The sequence below is a fragment of the Triturus cristatus genome, chromosome 2_1 (assembly GCF_964204655.1).
Source record: "Triturus cristatus chromosome 2_1, aTriCri1.1, whole genome shotgun sequence".
NCBI classification, from domain to species: Eukaryota; Metazoa; Chordata; class Amphibia; order Caudata; family Salamandridae; genus Triturus; species Triturus cristatus.
The window spans coordinates 290763928-290787091 of NC_140581.1; the positions used below are offsets into that span (position 1 = coordinate 290763928).

Sequence of the window (23164 nt, forward strand, 5' to 3'; positions counted from 1 at the left end):
AATCAGACCATGGGATTCGGTTTGGAGGGAATAGTGCTGTGCCAAATGTACCTTAATCATGAGACACTGCTTTGTATCTATATTAAGTTATCCCCGTTTTACTTTTTTCTTTCTCGCTCTATTTCTTTCTTTCTTTTCTTCTTTCTTTCTCCTTCCTTTTTTGTCTCCTTCTATTTATGCCTTTTTTCTTGCCTTCTTCCTTTCTTGCCTTCTTTTTTGTCTGCCTTCTTTCTTGTCTTCCTTCTTTCTTACTTTCTTTCACTTTTTTCTCTCGCTCTCTATCTTTCTCTCTTCCTTCCTTTCTTTTATTTTTGAAGGAAAGAGGCTTGCCACCATTGATAGACTGATTGACTTTTTTAGGTCTGTGTTAGCCAAGATCTTTTAAGTTGACAACAATTATGTTTATAACATGATTACTTATATGGGTTTCAGCAGACTTCATCCATTACTCTGTGATTGGCGACATTTACCTTTTCTCTCACCCACTCCAGCATGCATTAAGGGGCAATGTATAAGCTATCAAAGCAAAGCATCTCACACCGGGATAGCGGAAACATCAATCACCCCATCATAGTCACAAGACGTTACTTTGGATTAACAGCCAGGTAACCTTTTTTTATAACAACCTTTAATCTCTCGTAACAGCAGTGAGGCAAAAAGATCAAAATCAACATTAATCAATTTAATTTCATTTGGCAGCTTCCCGAGGCCCAGGGACCAATCATCTTTAAACTCACTTTCAGATCTGAAAAGGGGAAATGACGTTCATGAAGAACAGTCAATTTTTGCAGCTATCTCTTCACGTCCTGTCAATTCCTTCTGTGCAGGCCTTCAAGAGGCCAAACACTGCAGTGACCATTTTTAAAAAAATCAAATGCCACATCCAAGAGTTCCTTAGACCAACCCTCTGTGGACAGCCAACCTCCTCTATGTATTGGTCATGCTTAGCTATGGATGCTAATGGCCTGGTCAGACCTGCACCCAATTCGCCGTGGGCGGCAAACATTCGCAACCCATGGCCTTTGGCCCACCAAGCACTATTTGCAAATTATTGCAGGTGCCCACCACCTGCTGTGCATGGCCACTGCCACAGAGACTGACCTCTGGTCAGGTCTTTCACCAATCCTGCTATAGACAGCCAACCTCCACTGTGCATGATGTTCGGCGGAGCGCTGTGGAGTGGGCCACAGAGCCTGGCCTCCAGCGGGGCTCTTTGCTCAACTCTCTGCCAGTCCCTGCACGCATCCTGAGCAACCAACCTCCTCTGCCTACTGTATTTGGCTGTGCACCACGAGGTTGGCCACAGGTCCTGGCATCAAGTTCTCGTCTAAGCCCAGATCCTTCTTTCTTTCATTGTTTTATCGTGATGTGGTTCTAAAATAGGATCCGCAGACTCATGGCAAGCTTGAGAGGCTGGTGTCATTGTCCCTTGCAAGCTTCACTGCCTGATGCCGGAGCCACAAAACTGGAACCGGGAAGTGAAGTTCACAGGACGTTTATGACATCCCGTCATGCTTGCCTAGGGTTCTCAGATCCACTAAGAGAACCGTGGAACCAGGGGAATTTGCTGGCGTCTCTGAATCTAGCTATTAGATCCACAGACCGTGCAACAAAATATTTAAAAAAAAATCATTTTAAACATAGGGGTGTCCCTTTGTGGCCTCCTGATATCAGTCGTGGGTTTGGGGCGAGCTCACCCTACCCCCTTATATGTCATAACAGTTTATTTTCAGGACACGGGGACCAAGTGCCCTCTGATGGATGGTGGCTGCAACATTTTCTCCTGATTTTGCGGCCTGTCAATCAGATCCTTTTGCATCCAACGACCAAAAACTGGATCTATACATCAGTATTTTTTATTTTTTTATTTTGGGTTTGCAGAGGCCTAATACCGGTATCCTTAATTCTCCATGAATGGAAGGTCCAAATAGTTCTAAAATGTAACCTCTTCATGCCCAACCAGAGCACCTTTTTAAATGTTAAAGTCTCAAAAACTACTGGACAGATTTACACTAAACCAAGCTGTGGCACTTCCTTGAGTTAAGTTCTACCTTCACGTATATTTTGTGTCATTCTGTTCAGATTTGTTTTCTGTATCAGAAAACAAAGATTCCTATTAGAATGAAATGGGAAATGGCACTTTTGCGATCCCCCTTTTCCCTGGTCTCTGCTGGACGGATCTGTACAAAACATGGAATGAAGAAACAAAAGTGGATGTCATTTGTTTGACAGGTGTTGTGCATATTCGACAAACAGTGCCAAAGATATTGAAGATACAAAAAAAGCTGTTCTTATGACAATTCAGAGTTAACCATAACCATACTGGCAGTATTATATGTATCCTATTGTGAATCATGCCAATGCTTATTTATACTCTGGGGCACTAGTGGAATACTGATTCAGATAGAACTCCACACTCTCACTTTTCATTCAGTATTTTTCAATTCTGATCCAATGACTCGACCTCCCATCATTAAGTCACACATCAAACACTGCTCATGAAATATTTGTCTGAGTCAAATCAAATACATCACCGCCCGCAGGTTCCACAATGGACCCACCTGCTCTGTGATCAGCACGGCCAACCGCTGGCCCACACAATAGCCATTAAATGCTATTTTCCAAACATCATTTTTATGGACACAGCATTATCTTTCTCGACCTTTTGGTATAGATGCTACAAAGTATCACAGCTTAAAAGTAGGTAACTTACTGTCTCCAGTGGCTTGATTACGAAACTTGTCAAGGTCCACATTGGGTGGTCTGTTGGGTTTTTGGGGTGCTGTCCCTAACATATACAAAGGTTTCAATGGTATCCGCTTGGGGACAACAGAACCCTTTGGCTGTAGCGGCTTCTTTTGTGAGCTGGCCATTGACTCTGCACCAAACTTGGGAGCCTGTTTGGGAAATATGTTTGCAGTTGTGGTTGGGTTGTCTTCAGGCATGTTCTTCTTCCCTCCATTGTTTTCATCAGTTTTGGTGGCTAAGAAAGGGCTTTGGATACTTCTAGGCCCTGTTGTCGCTCTCAAAGCAACCCCGAAGGGCTGAGACGTGTGCTCTGGACTATTGGCACTTTCCACAGGGTCTTTTATCGGCTTTAGAAAAGCTGGTTTTGGTGTTTTAGGCACTGATGGCCCCTTTGGCAAAAAAGTATTTATACTTGCACTTTCTTCATTTTGAGGGGGATTTGTCGTTAACGAAAGCTTTTGTCCAACAGCATGTTTCTTGACAGTCAAATCTTTGGGCCCATTCTCTTCATGCGCAGCGGTGAATGGTGTTTTGGGTACAGGGGGCTTTTGTTGTGCCAGGGGAAATGATACTTTAGGTGCTGCAATTTCATGCCCATTGCCCGGCTTGTGTTGCGCTGATTTGAGGAAGACAGGTTTTACGTCTTCTTTTTTCGGTTCTACGTGTCTTAAAGCAGTATTTGGAAACCCTGAATGTCCCTCCTCTTTTTTCGCCGCAGAAATAGACCCAACATATCGGTTAAGAGCTGAGTTTGGCTTTGCATACGGCGGTCTCGAGTCCTTTCCCGCTTCTTCTTCGGATGGGACTTTCACTCCTCCAATGGTAGGTTTCAGACCCTTCTGGAGGGCGGAAGCCCCGGAAGCGGAGTTTGGGTTGCCCAGGTGCTCGAGCGCGGCCTTCCTTGCTGCCAATGCCGAGGGTACCTGTGCTGTCGAATACTGGCCCGGCGCTCTATAGTTTCTGTTCTGCGGGGCCCCATCCTCTGCCGCGGGGCTGCCGTTCTTAAACCTCTCCATGAGCGTCTTTACATTTCCTCTCTCACCCTGCAAGAAGAGAGAAGGAAAAAAGCTGAAAATGAGAAGTCTTGCTACATGCTGCAGCACATGAGAGAGTTTCCTGCTCTGAGGCTTGCTGCCCTCCTGACTGGCTGGAGAGATATCGTAACATTTCGCTTCCTGTGCGTCTAAAATACATTCTCATTCTGTTGTTTCTTTGGTCGCGGTTTACGCACTTTGTAAATGTCAATGTTTCATATTTTGCTTTTTACTGTTAGTGAACAACTCGTATCGTGGTTCAGAATTTGAGAGATCAGAATTTTCAGGAGTCTAAAAACAACACATATAAATAAACGATTTATATACATTTTTAGTGAATTTTTCAAAGTATATATGTCAGTAATATACAAAACTTCGAGTAAAGTCATCAGGGTTCTTAAGATCTTCAAAATGCCTCAAAATTGTATGCTATGCCCATCTTTTCTAATTCTAAATAAATTCGTTATTTATTTTATTATTATTATTATTATTATTTTAGATTGCGAAGCCCTATACATGAGACAATCCAGTTCCATACAAAATTCAGCCAGGCTATGTATCTATCTAAAAACAGAAAACATCTTGTAATACACATTAAGGGCCCATTCACAAACTTCACTTAATAGTTGTTGGACTTTGCCTTTTTTGCAGGGTCGTCCCTGAACTTTTTGCCTTCCTCCTAGCCTTTTTTCTGACATGGTGTTGGTGGTTCTAGGACTCTGGGCACTTTAGCACTGCTGTCCAGTGTAAAGTGAGTGTGTTCTCTGTGGTAAACATGGTAAGATTAGTCTACACCTGTTTGGCATATTTAGTTTAAATGTCAGTCCCTTGTAAAGTGGTATCTCATACCTGGGGCTGGTAAATTAAATGCTACTGGTGGGTTTGCAGCGCTGATTGCGCCACCCACCAAAGTAGCCTCTCAAACCTGTCTCAGGACTCTGCCATTGCAGGGCCTGTGCACGCAGTGTTACAGCTGCTGTGATGTGACACCTAAAGTGTGTGCCACGTCTGTGACCCCCCTTTTACTGCATGTCAGTCACCCTTAAGGTAGGCCGTAACTAGCCCTATGGGCAGGGGGCATTGTAGGTAAAAGGTAGGACATGTACCTTAAGTGTGTGACATGTCCTGGTAGTGACAAACAGCCATTTTGGTTTCTCACTGCTGTGAGGCTGCCCTCCCGTAGGAATGCATTGGGTATTCCCTGATAAGTGTTTCAGTGGTAATTCCTGATATGAGAGGAGAAGCATGGTCAACTTTGGTATGGTTGGAATAGTAATAATAAATGGTGTGCGCCGATTTATTATCACTATTTTAGAAATGCCACTTTTAGAAGTTGGCATTTCTGTGTGCTATACGTCTGCCTGCCTGATGTGTAGTGCAGGTCTGGCTCTGGAGTGACAGGGGCTGGTAAGGTGTGTGTGGCTCCAGGGAGCGCAGGGTGAGTCAGTGCTAGGCTGAATGGGAGATCTGCATTTGGAGTAGTGGGAGGAGTAGTCCCCTGACCCTGAATAGGTCTGTGTCTACCTGTGTGAATGCTGGCTCCGCCTCCCTGTGGTGGTCTCATGACCAAGCCCCCACCTGACAATGGGGAAGCAGAGCCCTGTAAACAGAGTGCTCCAAAAAAACCCTGGACCAGTTCAGACTGGTTCTCCAAGCCCTGTGCCAAGGGCAGAACAAAGGAAAATGGGGTATATATGCTGGGGCTGTGACCCTATGAAGGTGCACTTCTATAGTTACTAATGCCAAAAAAGGACCCAAAACAGTAGTAAATGTACTCCAGCTCAGAGCTGCACCAGCACAACACATGGCCAACTAATGAACAATGTTAAATCATTGCTCTCTGGGTTATGTATGATTCCTGCTGCATTTCGACTCAACAACTTTTATTTAGGACTGCACAAACTGTGGAGCCCATACATGTTTTTTAGAGTGATGAAATCTTGTGTGCCAGGCCCATGGTCATGTAGGAAGTTGGACCAAGCACATCTATGCCCACTGCCTTTACTTTGCCCTCACAGTGGCATGCAAGGGACACAAATAAATTGTGCTAAACATTAACTGAGCACCACCAACATGAAATGTTCCATTATAACTTCTTCAGAACCCAAACAATTTTCAGTCACCTAATTGGAACATCAGAGGAGAGGGAAAACTATATAAATATTTTTTTAGATATGTCCATGATCTATTAAAGTCTGTTTGAGTTGTTGTGTAAATAAATTCATAACATTTAAACAAAAAGGTAATGCACTAAACTAACCCAACTATGGTCTTCTTTAGATGTATGAGGAAGCAACAATTCATTACCCTTTTGAGTACCTGGCATAAGAAAGAAAGAGGCAAAAGCGGCAATTACATTGGCTGCTGGAGACACAAACTTATTTACAGGAAAAAAGTAGTTTGCTTGTGGAACAACTCTGCTGTGTATTTGAATGGCATAATTTGAGTGAATACTATCATCAAACACTGGAGCAGCCAAAAAGTGAAAGTCTTAATGGTATTTTTTTGTTGAACTGCCTGATTGCCTTCGGCAGCACAACAGTATTTTTTGGTTGGTTCTTTTAACTTTTTTTTATCAACCGTCTGGTTTGATGAATACATTAGTTGTAGTCTCCATTCCTATTGAGGTGCCCCAAATTTTGGCACACAATTTCTTTAAATTAGAGCTCGAGGGCACATCATAACACATCCTTGACTGGCTCTATTAAGTTAGTTCTTTCTCTAAACACATTTTACCATTGTATTATGAAAACAGGATTTTGGACGAGATAATGTGTCAGGAGAACATTTGTGCTCATTTGCTATGTGCTATTTTTTTGTGTTGCGGATGTGTTTTTTTTTTTTTTGTTGCTGTCTATTTGTACTGCATTCTTGCAAATTTTGTTGTGTTGCACTACTTTTTTTGCTTTGCATTTTGTTTTGACTGTTTTGTTGTTGATGTGCCTTGTTATGCTTTAACCTTGGTGTTATGATGCTGTGTATGTTATTGTGTTATGTTTATATGTTTACCTGGGATATATCAACTAACGCTGCTATATTTCCTACCAAATCAGCACATGCCTTGAAAGTTGTGGAAGAGGTGTGGCGCAGCAGCCAGGTTACCTGACTCCAGACCATGGGGTTCACGTTTCGATCCCCGGTGCTGGTGGCAGGTTAGCCCAGCACCATGTGACTCAGGGCAATAGCTCGCTTAATATTCCCGACAGCCCCCAGCTCCTTGACAACCTCGGGTAATTGTGCACTTTACGAATACTTGATTGAATTTCAAAGTTTCTGTGATAAGTAACCATTTACCACTTTCTGAAATGGTAAAAGAGTGCTGCTCCAGTCCTTCAATCACTCAAGACACCAGTCATCCCAAAAATGTGTACGCTGTCACTGCTCACTTTATGTGATACGACCCATAGTTTTGTATCAAAGGTTCGATTATTATTGAGCCCGAGCAGTATGACTGACACACTCTCTTTCCGGCACATAATATAAGATTAATATTGGAATCCAGTGAACTTGCATGTTGAGAGATGTAGACTCAGTAGGTTTTTCTAATGATAATGAATGTAGCATTGGTGTTAAGGGGCATGCAGAGATTGAGCGTGGCAAAACAGTTCAGCTACATTACCCAAGGGTGAGGGCACTCCCTGGTAGTTATTGATCAGAATAGAGTAGGACTCATACTCCATTCAGTAGAATAACTATCTAGGAGTTCCTTCCCCTTTGGAGAATATTTCTGTTGTAAATCAAGCCTCCACTACAGAGTCTCTGCACCTTTATAAATCAAGCCATTAAAATGTGGGGTGGAATTCATAATAAAATTGTTACCTGTGTGTTTTTAACTTTTTAGTTTAGGTGAAAAGTACTAGAAGCACCCGATTTGGATTTCCAAAGATCAGAAGTCTCTTCCATTTCTGTCCCATTGAGGGTTGCAAAACGGAGCTTATGGAAATGGTGATAAGTGATTTTGGTCGCAATACAAATCATTTATTGGTGGTGCCATATTATTTTAGGACTTCTTCAAATGTGATTTCATCATGTGAAAAATGATGATCTTCTACTGGAATTCGATGAAACGTGTTTTTTTCTCATGAGTTTCTCGTTGAAATTAAGGCTAGTGCTTCAGAAGCTAAAACGTGACACACTGACTGTTGGACTGGGCCCTTTCTGCAGGCCTATCCCTGATTTTTGACTTCTTTTGTTGAACCCATTTTTGCTGGATTTGTGCTCCAGTGGTAAAGTACTTGTGCTCTTCCTTCTAAACATGGTAAAAGTGGTATACGCCTGATTGGATTATTTAATTTACTTATAAGTCTCTAGTACATGGTACTACATGTACCCAGGGCCTGTAAATTAAATACTGCAATTAGGCAGCAGGACTTGTTATGCCAACACGAAGCTCCAGGTGCGGCTCCTTGTGTGGACTTGGACTTTGGAAATGTGAACTATTCACCGGGATGAACCTGTTCCCTGTATCTGACCCATGCTACGTCGTGCTCTACTTGAACTTGTAACTTTGATCTGGTCTAGTGCGACCAGAAAACCACGAATGGTGCTTTGTACTTATTATTTACACCAGAAACTTTAAAAATTCATTCTGGTTCTACTTATTTGATTTTTGTCGAGTTGGTGTCATTTTACTTAATAAAATGTACTCTATTTTCTAAATTAGTTTGGATATTCTTGTGTTGTGTTTTCATGTAATTTATGTAAAGTTAAGCCTCCCTGCTTTGTGCTGAGCTACTACAGGTTAAACAAAGGTTCATTTAGTGACTTATTGTGGTTCACCATGACAAGGATTGTGTTTATTACTTGAGTGGGGCTCTAACCCCTCTCAACTAATAACCCAATTTCTTACACACACAAATATTTTCCTCATCCAATTGAGAAAAAAACATGCTAAGTAAAGCATTCACTTCCAGTTGCAGCAGTTTGTCAGGCGATCCCCTAATGTTTAATTGTAGGTTCACATAGAGTTCCAATGATCATCTAGAATGCTAACATTCTATATTATTGACACCATATTGTTGGAATATAAACAGTGGAATATAAATCCTTTCCACTAGAGCAGGCTCAAGTAAATATGCATCGAGGTGTTGTGAACAAATGCCCTTTTTACATGGTCATCCCCTCATTTTCTGAATTTTATTGCTGGTTTTTAGACCCTTAACGCTGAGGCACTGCTCTCCAATGCCTAGTGCATTAGTCCTGACCCCTAAAACATGTCGAAACTGACTACTCCATGATTAGTACATCAAACATTTTCTTTACAGCCATAGTATATGCTGCAGAAATACACCCAGGCCATGAAAAGTTGAATCTCACCTGTGGACTGCAGCCCTTATTGTTCCATCCACTAGTGTGACAAGGGAAACTTGGCTTCAGGCCTACCAATATAGGCTGACTGCTGAGGAGTCAAACATGTAGGACAACCTGTCAAAATAATGCTTTATAACAGGTAAGAACCTACATTTTAAATATATGTAAGTAATCCCTATGTAAGCCTTGTACCCCACAGGTAGGGTGCACGCTATTTAAAAGTGGGACATGTGAAAAGTTTATATTTACCGTGTCCCTACAGTGGCAAGATCCTAATAGCTATTTTAACTGTTCCTAGCCTACCTACAGTGGCAATATTCTAAAAGCTATTTTCACTACTGCGGGCCTAGCTGCTCTATGTAAGTAACCAGAGTACAGATTACATTTCTAGTACTATATCTTGGGAATGAGACACGCTAGAAAAATAATTAAATCATTATTTTTAATAGTTATGAAAAATTATATTCAATGGTGATATTGGATTTTTAATAAACTTTAAGGGAAAGTAACTTTTAGAAAGTTACCCTTACCTGCCTACACTGTGAGACGGGTAATTAGCATAAGCCGCTCCCTGCTCCCAACCTGTGCTCAAGCAGGGGAATGGGTGTTACAGAGGTGTGAAATGCCTCCCAGGAGCAAATAATTGGCAAAGATGACTCCTCTGTACTCCACAGAATGTTACAAGTGGGACAGTGGGCATCTTGTTGATACCACCCAGTCAAATAGTGCGTGACAGATCTGTTGAGCCACATTTAACATTTTGGACAATTTGAAAGGGAGACCACAGGATGCCGCGACAATTCTTGTGTATCCACTGCCTAGTTGCTGAAGGACCCTGCTTTTAGCCTGTCAGACTTCTGTGTCTGGGTTTGTTGTGGTTACAGTGCCTTCTTCAAACTGGATTTTAGTGTTAGATGTGGGCGGACACTTGTGATTTCCCTATGACACTCCCACATATCCTCAGGTTGTGTATCCCAAGTATGGTGTGACTGCAGGCTTTTGAGATCTTGAAAATAATATAGCACATGGCAGTTTTGGCGTGTTTGCAGTAAGGCAAACAGGAGCTACTGAAAAAGTGGGTAGGGTTGCTACCGGGAACTTTTACCCCAATTGTTAGGAGTGGTCAGGAGTCATCGCCAGCCACTAGCTAGTACCAGGTCCCCCAAAACATCCTATTAGAACACTGTTGGACTTGCGAAAGGATACCAGGTAGCCTGAACCTGCTGCGCTTGGTATCTGTGACCTGTGAGAAGGACAGTAAGATCTCCAAGGATCATAAGGTTTATCCCCTCAGTGGCTCAAGGCTAAAAAAAAAAGCTGAAGAGAACATTCATGTGAAGAATCCCAGCTGACCAGTAGTAACTGGGCCTGAATTGGATTTTGCTTTTGCCCTCACCCTCAGAGTCTCTAAAAGTTTCCTCTGAAGTCCTCGGAGCCTTGGAAGAGTAGTCCAGTGGTTGTTTGAGGGTAGAAATACATGTGGGAACCTTTTCAAAACATTTGCTACAGACCTCTATTGCTTGAAGGGGACCGACTGCAAAATGTATCTGACTGGCAGTTCTATTTTGTGTATTTAATTTCAGGTTTGTCTCATGAGGAGAAGAGGTTTTGCTCAGAAAAACGGAAAACTCATTTTTCAGATTGGTACTTAGAACCTTTTTCGTACTTACCTACTTCCAAGCCGAAGTGGGGCCAATCTGCTTGGTGTATCTGACCTGTGCTGCATCACAGTCAGCCTCAAATTGGTCCTAATTACCGGTCTACAATGATCATTGACTACCATTGCCATTTTTTACTTTTTGGTGTTATTTTCATTAAAATTGTAAAAAAAAAAAAAAAAATCTTCAGTCCCACGTATTGGATTTTTGTTGTTTTGGTCTCTTTTTGCATATTATTTTTTCTCTATGCTTAAATATTAGAATAGGATTTTAATTGTGCTTTGTTTTTGACTTCTGAATGCTTTACACATTTTTGTTGTTAACCCTGTCAGCTCTGTGCCATAGCTACCAGGGATTCAGCACACGTTTAAATTACCAAAACGTTTGACTGGATCTCACAAATTAGTGACTTTATTACTTGTGCTGGACACCAATCCAACGCCATCTATTAAACCACTTTGTCACAGGTGTTAATGCAGATATAAAATCAGCTGTTTGACACAAATGCGAGGAGAAGTATTGTTTTTTAGTCATTTATTGATATATTTTAATGGCAAAAAATAATCAATAAAAGAGACCCCTATCTATGTCCAGTGGCTCCTTTCTACATTGGTAGTAAGATCCACCGAATGATTTTGAACACTTCATTTTTCTTTTTACTTACCCCACTTATTTTTTTCAGTAGTTGCACCCCCTTGCATGAATGTGCTCCGGCTTCAAAACCATTTGAAATATCAGTTATATATAAGGAAATAATAAAATGTTTCTTTGTGAACTGTAAGAATAACTCCATTCAAAGGTGATTAATAAAACATATTTTAAAATAATTGATATTCTAAATCAGACAGAAAATGAGTCTACCATTTAAAACAAGAAAAACTGTCATGGACTACAAATGTTTCAGACTTTAAATATAGAATACAAACCAATAGTAAGTAATGTTTTAAGGATGCATCTCTTTCAGGAACTAGTAGTAGGAGAGAAAATAACCATTCTGATGTATATATTCAGTCTTCTACACAGAAAGTAAATAATTATAAAGCTGTTTTATCCGAAAGCATGTCTCCCTTGGCAGGCACATTCAGTGAGCCAGGTGAACAAGCTAGGTCTTTTTAGAACTCTGTGATCTTCACAAGCAGCTTATAGAGGGAGAAGGCCTTGCGAAATAAGAAATGGGTTGATTCTTGTCTCATATCCTAGCTACGAATCCCCTGGTTGGATTCATAGCTAGACGAGCTTGGAGGCTATCATAAGGCAACGTTTTAGTAGGTTACAGCTGTTGGATCTACATTTTTGTTTGCCCAACAGTTTGTTCGTCGGCAGTAAAATATCCTGAATTGCAATCATGGTGGTCGATAATGGGTGTGTTCTTGCATTTTGACAGAGATACCTCTAAGGTTAGAAGAAATAAATTCATAATGGAAAATGTGACATGCATATTTGTCTGATAACAGATATTTATTAAATTGAACAATCTCAAATTTCGAAGTGTTGTGGTGTAATCCTAACTGAATACTTTAATTCGCCCTGAAAAGAATTGGTTCCGGAGAAATCACAGGGAGACTGCAGTCCCAGTTATATTCATATTGAATTTGTCTCTTATCTACTCTGTGAACACAAAGGAGAACATGATAACAATATATACCTTTATGCTACTTCCTCCTGCACTTAATGTATATTTAACGTTGGTGGCTTGCTAGTTTCCTCATAAATATCTCCTGTCATTGTTGTCCTGTTCTCCCTAGCAGCACGGGCTGCGAGTATAGGAGAGTTGGGGTAACGGGAGGTCAGGGACTGGGGAGAGCACAATGACCACCCACACTCAGTACTGTAGTCGGAAACCCTGCCCCCGAGCGGGCTGCCTCCCTTTATTGGCTCCCCGCAGGCCACGCCTGGCCTGCGGATGTAGGGGTGTGTGTTCGATGTCGTTACAACAACTAGACCGCAGTCATTACATCCCTACCAAACTCCGGGGTCTTTTCCTCTTTTTCTTCTCTTTCTCACCCCCCCCCAACATTGCTCTGAACTGTGTATGATAGTCACTTTCCACGTTTTTGTTGTGATACTTGCGGTTTCCCCTGATGTCGGGTGTTCGGTCTCAGCCGGCAGGCAAAGTCTCTCAGTCTTTGGCTGGGCTGGGGGTTTGGCCTCAACCCATATCTCCCCGATCGGGGCCCCTCGTTCGGCGTCATGGTCCGAGGGCTACCAGTGGCTGCCACGGGTAGGGGAACTGCCTCAGTCCCCCCTGGTATGGCTGGTGTACGTTCTACGGTGGCCTGCTCTTCCTCTTCCAGCACGGTGTTCTCTAGGGGCAACCCGTCATCGGTGCCCCTTCCTCCGTCCGCCGGTGACATCGCTCTGAACCAGGAAGCGTTTCTTGTCACTGTCTCGCCTCCTTTCCTGGCGGTGACCATGGTCCCTTTTACGGCCTCGACAGTCCAGAGGCCGGGTTCGAACCGGGTTTGAAATTTGCCCCCGGGCCGCCTGTTTTTAATGATCACCTGTGTCCCCAGCGAGGGTATCTTGGATGCGGCCCTCCGGCGGTGATTGGCTCGTCTATTGCTTTGTTCGCGTCTCTCCTGGGTCCCCTCCTGGTCGACGGGCGCCGGCGTCCACTCCCGGCTACTGGGGAGGAGGTCCCTCCTGGCCCCTTGGAACATGAGGCTCCACGGGCTCCTTTGGGTGGTGCAATGGGGCGTGCTCCTATATTCCCTCAGGAATTCATGAAGTCGTTGTTCTGGGTCAGCCTGTTCCACCATGGCTATGCGAAATGTCTTGTTTAGGGTGCGCATAAAACGTTCCACTTCTCCGTTGGCTTGAGGCCATTGGGGTGTGATACGCCTGTGCCGGATCCCCCTTTGACTGAGGTAGGTGGCAAATTCCGCTCCCTGAAACGGTGGCCCGTTGTCACTGCGGAGTTCTTTGGGATAGCCGAACATGGAGAATATCTTTTCGAGGGCTGGCCCCACCTGTCCAAACGCCGTGGACCTCACCTTCTCTGCCACGGGGTATTTGGAGTATGCATCTACCACCACCAGAGTGTGTCCCTCACCGGGGAAACTCCCAAAATCCACACTAACACTTTCCCAGGGTACTAGGCTGGCGTTCTCCGTGATGATTGGTTGAGGTCGGTCCGGCTCGCCTGTGAGCTGGCAGGCCAGGCAGCTCCGGACATGTTCTTCGACCATCTGATCCAGCCCCGGGAACCACATTTTCTCTCGGATTCTGGCTTTCATTTCGGTGGTCCCTTGATGCCCCCCGTGGGCAAGTTGGATCGCCCGCTGCCTCAGGGTCGACGGTATGATTAGCCGGGGCCCACGTAGCAGTATGCCATCTTCTGTAGCGCTAAGTTCATGCCGGATGCGCCACATCTGGGTGAGTGATTCTCTGTCTTCTTGCGCCCATGCATTTGCTTGGTGTAGGTATCCCGTCCATGACCCTTCCTGGACTGCTTTCAAAGTCTGCCGGTATACTGAATCCAGCTCAGCCCCCTCTTTGATGTCGTCCAGCGTCATGTTCTGGGGGCATGCTGTGAGGGCAACCCACTGGGCAAATTCATCGCATGCTTCATCTGTCCCCGTCTGGTCCGGGGCAGGTGGGTGACGGGATAGAAAGTCCGCCGGGTTTTTGGCCCCGGGGCGATACACTACTTCCATCTCGTACGGTTGCAGTTGGACCGCCCATCTCTCTATTCGCGGGGGCGGATGGGGTGAGGTACCTTTGAATAGTGGCACTAGCGGCTGGTGGTCGGTGACCATAACAAACGGGTGCCCTCGTAGGTACAGATGGAAGTGGTTGCAAGCCCATTTTATGGCAAGTGCCTCACGTTCGATTTGGGCGTACCTCGCTTCGGTTGGGGTGAGGGCTTTGCTGGCAAAACTCAGTGCCGTCCACTGGCCCGGCCCTTGTTCTTGGGTGAGTACCGCACCCAGCCCTACGGGGCTCGCATCAACCAGTACTTCTGTCCGCTTCTTGGGGTCGAAGTAGGCCAGCGTGGCTTTTTCCAGGAGTGCCGTCTTGATCCCCTGGAAGGCTTCCTCTTCCTTCGGTCCCCACCTCCACGGGGTGTCTGTTCTCGTCAGGGCGCGAAGCGGTTCGCTCCACGTTGCCAATCCAGGGATGAACCGTCCGCAGTAAGTTGCCATGCCAAGGAAACTCCTGACTTCCGTGGGTGACGTTGGGGCTGGGGCGTCCTTGATGGCTTTTGACTTCCGAGGATCCACCTGAATCCCTTCCTGACTAAACACGTAGCCGAAGAATTCGATCTTGGGTTGAAAGAATTGGCACTTGTCTTTGTGTAACGTCGCACCATGAGCACTCAGTCTCCCCAGGGTGTCTCGCAGGTGTTTGTGATGTTCGGCCGCCGTCGCCGAGTGGATGAGGATGTCATCGCTGACGTTGATGACTCCCGGCAACCCAGACAGCAGCTCCCGGATGGTATTCTGAAATACCTCGGCCGCCGAGGATATCCCGAAGTTAAGTCTTTTGTACCGCCGGAGTCCTATGTGAGTGCTAAACGTAGTTATGAACCTGCTGTCTTCAGCCAGGGGCAGCTGGTGGTAGCCGGCGTTCAGGTCAATCTTCGAAAACCACCTTGATCCGTTTACATCGGCAATGATATCGTCCATTGTTGGGGTCAGGTGACGTTCCCTCTTGATGGCACGATTGGGCAGTCTCATGTCTATGCACAGCCTAATGGCTCCCGGCTGTCGCGGTTTCTCTACGATCACCATGGGTGACACCCACGGGGTGGGCCCCGAGACCTTTTCAATGACTCCCAGGTTTTCCAGGTTCTCCAGTTCCTTTTCCACCACCGGCCTCAAATGGAACGGGATTCGGCGATGCCTCAACGCCGTCGGCTTGATCGTTTTGTCTATGTGCAGTCGTATCGGGTCACACTTGATGCATCCCAGGCCCTTGAAGAGTTCTGGAAATTGAGCCAGTAGCTCATCCACCTGATGTGTTCGGACTCGGTGTGCGATGGCTATTAGCTTTAGATCCTCCGCCGTGTGGCTACTCAGCAGTGTTTCTGCCTCCCTGTCAATGATGTGGACTGTTGCTGTTACTTCGACTTCATCCGCCTTGATGGGTACAATCATCTTCCCTTTTAGTGGGAGAGGGGTATGGGCCCCATACGCAAAAATCCTTGTCCTGGATGGTATTATCTGTGGCCTAGGTCGTAGTTGATTGAATTGTTGCAGTCCCATCACATTCACTGTGGCCCCGTTGTCGATTATGGCCTTTATCTCATTCCCTCCCAACTGAACAGTGCACGTCGGTTGTGGCCTCCTCCTGCGCTTCAGCTCCTGTGCGAAGGATATGATGTGCACCTCTTCGTCCTCTGAGTCGGAGTAGTCGTCCACCGTAGGCAGGTATCTTTCTTGGGCAACCCTGGCTCCTTCCAAGGGCATCGGGTCGTCTAGGGATAGTTGCCGCACCGCTTTCGGTAATGACTTGGGTTTCCACTGTCCTTTGGTGGGGTTTCGCCGTCGACAGACAGATGCGAAGTGGTTCGGGACCCCACAATTCGTGCATGTTTTTCCCTGTGCGGGACATTCTTTGGCTGCATGTGGTTCGTATCCGCAGTATCCACATTTTGCTCGTGAGCCTTCCTTCCGGGTGCCCCTGTGATTCTTATTCCTGGCTGTCGTCTTTACTGCATCCACCTTTTCCGTCTTGATGTTGTCGCACTTTCCCGCTTGTTTGTTCAGGGCTTGGTCCATGGCCGTTGCCCTTACCGCTGACAGGTCGTGCGACCGGGCTAATATTAGTATGTCCTCAAGCGAGATGCCTGGTATTCTGAGGATTAAACCCCTTAACGTCTTATCCCTGCAGCCTTGGATGATCTGTCTTCGTATAGCTCTGGGTTGGTCTTCATTGGTGCACGTGCTTGCGAGTTCCCTCACTCGCGCGTAGAAACGGTCCATAGATTCACCTTCCCGCTGCCGTGCCTGCCCCAGCTTAAATACTTCAAAATCCAAATTCAACTGAGGGTCAAAGTAGCCATTAATGGCCTGGACAGCCGCATCATAGTCGTTCACCGTGCCCGTGTTAGGTAAGTGCTTGAAGAGTTTGAAAATTTCCTCACCTGCATAGTGGAGTAAAAGCGACCTTTTGATCGCTCCAGTCGTCTCCCTAGATGCCATGAAGTAATTCTCTAGGCGCTCCAGCCATAGCTTCCATCTGGGGGATGCGGTGGAGGGATCCTCCACCTCGCTGAACGGTGGCAGGACTCCGGATGCGGCGTGCTGGTATAGGACATGGGCAGGAGTCGCCGGTTCGTCATCAGCCATGGCTCGGCCCTTCTGGCGTGGGTCGACTTGGCAAGATCAGGGAGTGATGGCGACGACTCGCTTTGGCCCCTGCTTGTTAGTGACCCGTTTGTGTTTGCCAGTGTTCGTCGTTATTATTTTCCCTTCCTCCGGGCCTTCTTGGTCTCTTGCTGCCCCTTTTCAGCTGTGGGGCTGTCCTCGACGTCGCGCGTGTCTCCCTCCTTTCCTTCGCGCCTTCCTCGCCACGTGCGTCTGGGCCTCCTGTTCGCGCCGCCCACGTGTGTACTGGTAGGCCGTTTATCACTGCGCATGCGCGCAGGGCTCCTTGTTGTGTGGGCCGCGCTCCGCGCGGCGATTCCGCTCCTTCCGCTTCGTCGCGGCGTGCTCGTGCCTCGCCCACCCTCCTGGATCCTTCACTGCTCACCGGGGTTGGGCCGCGTGGTCTTGGGGCCCTCTCACCTCTCGATTGTGTTGTGGGGTTGTGGGAGTCCCCGGTGTCACCCCGACTTCCTTTCAGCTTGTCGTCGTCGGGTGGGTGCGCGTGGGACCGTATCCCACCCTCGTCGCCAGTGTCCTGTTCTCCCTAGCAGCACGGGCTGCGAGTATAGGAGAGTTGGGGTAACGGGAGGTCAGGGACTGGGGAGAGCACAATGACCACCCACACTCAGTACTGTAGTCGGAAACCCTGCCCCCGAGCGGGCTGCCTCCCTTTATTGGCTCCCCGCAGGCCACGCGGATGTAGGGGTGTGTGTTCGATGTCGTTACAACAACTAGACCGCAGTCATTACAATTGTGAGGGATTCCCAAATGAAGGTCCACATGCAGTGACAAAGGCTATTATTAATTATTTTACACTGCTTTCCACTGAGAAATACTGGTCATAAAATGCTTACATCTATAGAGATATTCAGTCTAATAAAGTTCCTGCATCCCTCATCCTTACTTAGATAGAAATGAAAATCTAGGCCCAATGCACAAAGGCATTTTTTTGTCCTTAAACTCTCCAATCCACAAATTTACTGGGTTTGCAACTACAAAATTGCTTTTTGTCATCTATTAAACCCCTTTTGCAATTTGTAAAAGCCTTTTCGAATATTAAAATGGGATGTGGGACTCGTTCTGAAAGGCAGGTAGAAGGAGGAATGAAAGGAGCATCACCTCCTAGCTGTGAATTACAATGATGTCTCAAAGGTTTGCCACCAGAATTGCAGTCCCTAACCATTGAGCAGCTACCTACTCCAGACAGGAGGTGGGAAGCCATTCTGAATGGATAAACTGTCCCCCCTGGGACAGCGTTCTCTCGGGGAATTGTGCCAAGCAGCCTCGGGGAGCAGGCAGTAGTCTGCATATGTTCCTCTAAGGAAGATGGGCTGCTTAAAAAAGGTTTATCATTTGGGAATACAAACACAGGGATGGTGGTCTGTTGTTCTTGTAGGCCACCATCCCTGTGTTTGTAGCCAATAACAGTGAACACAAATAGCGAGCAACTTGCCTAATTAATTACCAGTAGTTGACATTAATTCAAGCATTCAATCCATCACTTTTTTATGTACTTATGCTTAATAATTTCCATTAAACAGGTAATCCTGTGACCTTCTGTAACTGAAGATTGTGCAACGTTACCTATTAGTACAAATAACGTATTGCAAAATTACAGCCAGTAAAATGGCGGGATCAAATTTACAACCACTATTAGTGGACTATCTGTACATGCATCTTGCCCAAGGTTTGGTGGTTTCTTGTTTGAAGAAAACCATCTTTAAAGCCATCTTATGTTTCCTGGGACAATTTGTCTATTTTACTGGTAGGAAGATAACCACATAATGCTTCATATTTTTGAGATTTTGTTAAGCAGGAACTTGACCAGGAACTTGACCATAACTACAGTGAGGAAACTATATAAAGTAGTGTGATCCTCAAAAGGTCCTGCAGCACATGAAAATGTAACTTGGCTTTTGCAAAACATTTTGCCTAACCCCCCCTTGGTTAAAGTAGAATTATATTCACAAGTGAGAACCACAGTAGCAAAAAATTCAAACTTTCAATGTATTGAGGTAAAAAACACACAACGGACATATGCATTTCAAACCCACTCAGTTTATTTTTTCTAGCACTCTGCATTATTCTATTATGCGAGAAAAGAACTAGCATCTTGAACCACAAACAACAGCAGAGTGAATAATAATAGGTATTTTAAGAGTACAAAGCAAAAACTAAATTGTCATGTACTCGAATAAGCGTTAATGTTATCCAGCCTAATGGCATTCATTTTTATCAACCACAGATGGATGAAAACTGTGAGGCAGATTTACAAGCCTCTGCGCTGCCAGTACGTCACTTTTTGTGACGCACTGGCAGCGCATTTCTCTGCCCCATATTTAAAAGGACAGGAAAAGCCACCCTGCGTGGCTTTTCCTGTCCTTGTAAATATGGTCCCTTTACACGCAGCACTTTGCGTGAAAGGGGCATTCCATGGGTGTTGCTGTGGGTGTTCGATGGAACCAGACACATTTCCAGATTTACGAGGAATCGTAAACCTGGAAATGCATCATTAAGCTACACCAGGGGTGGCGTAGGAAGGCGCAATGAGAAATGTTTTCATTTCTCCTCGTTTTTAGGTCTCGCCTGATCCAGCGCATGCGCTGGTCGAGCCGATACATTTTGTATGCGGGTTTTCCAAGTGCTGCCTGTGGCCTAAAGCCTGCGTGCACGTGAGCGTGCATGCGCGCAGCCGCCATGTGTACCTCCGCCGTGCTTGATCACGTCCGCGATCACTTTCACTTTCGCGGGCCGCACGGCCGTGTCATTTTTACAGCCACGCAGCCAATCCTTTTTGTTTTTCCTTCCACCCAGCTCCATTTCCTGTTCTCCCCATGTTACTTTCTCCATAGTGACTTTCATCCCTTTGTCCCCTATTTTTTTTTCCCACTAGCCTTCACGTTTCGCCACCCCACCACTGGACCCACCTGTTTTCTTTCTTCATTCCCAGGCCCATTGTCATTCTCTGACTTCCTCATCCACCCCTTCCTTCCTTTTGTCCGTCTTTTACCCCTTGGCCTGTCTGTCTCCTGTATCCCCAGTCTCCCTGTCTTTCTCTCTTCCCAGTATGTTTTACGATGTCTTTCTCTTCTCCACCAGGCCCCTGTCTGTGTGGGTGTGTGTGTCTCTCTCTCTCCTTCCCTCATGTCATCTTGTGTGACAGAAACCAAAAAAACCAGCATTCTCTGGGATAAAATGGTGGTATGCAGACTGGCAGAAACATAGCCTTCTGTATAACCAAAGACAATGCATATTGTTGGGTGAAATAAATAACTTGGCAGAAATAATGACACCGCTGCATACACAGACGCGCCCACAGGTGAGCGCCTTGAGGTCACATGCACCAAAGAGATGCCCAGGGTTTGCCCCTACCATGGTTCACTTGGGGCTCAAAGCAGAGCGCAGTCACTGCTGGCTCCTTTCAAGCGAAGGGCCCAATGCCCATAAGAAGGCATCTCGGAGGGCAGGAGGGGACGCCACTTAGTGGTGGTCTACAGAAAATGCCCTTATGTACTAATTTCTGTCAGATGCAGTTGTGTCCTTTCCTCCAACCCATGTGCGTTGGAAGCCTAGAAGGACTGAAAATGTAGTGATTTTTAAGTACGTAGCTGCTCCTTCTGAACGTCCTCCTCGGGCCATAAGGAGATCCCTCCCACACTGACTCACAGACATTACAACGTGACCAACTAGTCAGGGACACTGCATATCATTTAAAGCACTCCGCATATTATCTCGACCTCCTACTTTTATCCGCATCTTGTGAGTTTCGTTTTTTGCCAAAACAATAAAGTGGCAGTTTACATTGGACATGACTGTAGGAGAGTAGGGTCTGCTTTCTATGTTCAACCCCACTTTTTGCTTTTTGCTTTACTGGTTTTCGACTTAGATGTGGCTGTGGGCCTGCTATTCAGACCCACAGCCCTGCTGTTCTCTCTATAAATTAATACTATGTACTTTAGGTGCATAACCCAATTGGATAGGATCACCTTATTGGCCCCTGTACAGTGTACCCTAGGTACCCAGGGCATAGGTGTACCCTAGGCCTACCAGGGGCTGCAGCATGTATTATGCCACCCCTGGCCTGGCCTTCCATTATGACACAACTGGCTGATCATTCAGCTGGGGCAAGGTCGTTTAATCACCCCTTGCTTAGGTGTAGTATTCCTATACCTACCTTATAGGTAGACACATGTGTACCTATCAGCCACTCCTATGGCAGGCCTTAACAATCCTGGAGGCAGAGTGCTTGGTAACATGTGAGATGGTGCTCTGGCATGAGCTGAGCCTGTCTGCAGCTTTCGGAACCATGTCCTTATAGCTGTTCTATGATATAGCCTACCATATACTCTTAAAGTGCCTTTTAATCTTAAACGGTTATGGTAACTATGGTTTGGCTTTATCAAAACATGTCGTGTAAGGTGTCTAACGCTTTGGAATAATACCCCCATCCCAGTTCTGGAGATGAGGATATTATCCCTCCCTTCTAGAGGGAGAAGACACGTTGAAACCTACTTACCCGGTTAAAGTTAACCAGAGCCCCAGCATCACAAAATGGATGCTGCTGCCACGACACAAGTCTGATCTCCTGCTGCTGGGAGTGATCCCGGCACAGGAGGCTTGGACAATAGGTTTCCTGCCTTGGGAGGTGCGAGCACCACCCCAGACAGGCCTTAGTGTATTGGGGCAGGGAGGGATGAAAGAAACGAGACACTGCCTGGGGCACACAAGGTGTCCCATGCATAGTCCAGTTCAAACCGGTGCTGGGGCACTCCAGCCCCAGTCCTGGCGCAAAACTGGACAAAGGGAAGGGGGTGTAACCACCCCCCTCCCAGGTCCCACCCATAAGGCGTGACCTAGCAGGCAACCCAGCCCCCCAGATTAGTATAAGAGTGGTAGCTGGGCCCCAGGAGATTAGATTATCCTGAACCTGCATCTTGAACAGAAACTCTGGACCTTCGACATTCAACGAAAGAAGAAGACTGAAGAATCTCCCTTGTAGCCAAGGAGTGGCTACCCTGTGCAAACAGGCACCATCAAGAGACTTAGCCCTTTGCTTTGCTGAAGTTCTACGAGGGACCGACTGCAGAGCCCGACCAGAGCCTTGACTTCCAGACTTCTCCGACCCTGATCCACATCCACAGCCGAGCTGAGATCCGTGGAGGCGACGAGAGACGTGGGACCGGCTACCTGGGAAAAGTGGCGAGTATCTTCCAGCGCAGCTTCTGAGGCACCCTCAAAGTTGTGCACCGGGGATTGAGAAGCCCCAACCCCAAGCATCATCTGCACCGAAGATCAGCCCCTCACACTCCACGAGTCCTGCGTGGGGCCCTTCTGCATTTTCCTGCTTGCCGCGTCTGTCCGGTTGCTTGCCCGTTGGCTAGCGGCCTTTGTGACAACACACCTTTTAATTTCCGCCGCTGGTTTGGCTCCTCCAGACTGGCCCTTGCTCCTCTGCAAAAGAGAAGCGCCCCAGACCTTCCTGGTCTGCAACAGAAGCAAGTCCTCCTTTCTTCGTGGGTTCCGCTTGCCAAGGCTTGGTGAGTCCTAGTTCGACTTCGACGACGCCGACAGCAAGAGCCTTCGTGGGACAGCTCGCCTCCTGGTCCTGGTCGTCCTCAACGCCTCCTGGTACCCGTGGCTGCTGCGACAAGCTTCACCTTTCACCTGCCATCTTCACGACATCGCCTGGTTCCTTCCTGGTTCCACGTGGTCACTGGCTAGTGACCCAGACTCTGTCCCTTCTGCTTGCAGGTATCCTTCCTTCTTGATCCCGGCCTTGGGATCCACCGGACACTCTTCACTGACTGCCTGTCAGCACCTTTCCTTCAGGCATCCATAGGAGTCCACGACGAAACCCGACGCAAGTTCACACCTATGCACCCGCAGCCCGTGGGCTAGGTAACTTGGGTACTCCGGTGCTCATCAGGGTATTGACTATCCTAGTGTCTAAGTTTCAAGTCTCGACTTCCTAGTTACTCCAGAAGTGTCCTAAATCTGAATAATTCTAAACTGTACTATTTCTATCGATTATACGCATTACGCGTGAGTGTTTCCACTCTGCACCTGAATCCCGTGGGCCTCCCACTTCCTAACAGTTGGTAGT

At 46.3% G+C, this 23164-nt stretch overlaps 1 protein-coding gene across 4 annotated transcripts in view; it reads right to left on the reverse strand.

Moving 5' to 3' along the window:
* Positions 1-23164, reverse strand: part of FYB1 (FYN binding protein 1) — a 667308-nt gene that overhangs the window by 290118 nt on the left and 354026 nt on the right. For all 4 annotated transcript variants that reach the window (XM_085631140.1, XM_085631135.1, XM_085631137.1 and 1 more), the window contains exon 2: positions 2714-3791. In XM_085631140.1, the coding sequence (XP_085487266.1) occupies positions 2714-3791 (1078 nt within the window). The remainder of the gene's footprint in view (positions 1-2713; positions 3792-23164) is intronic.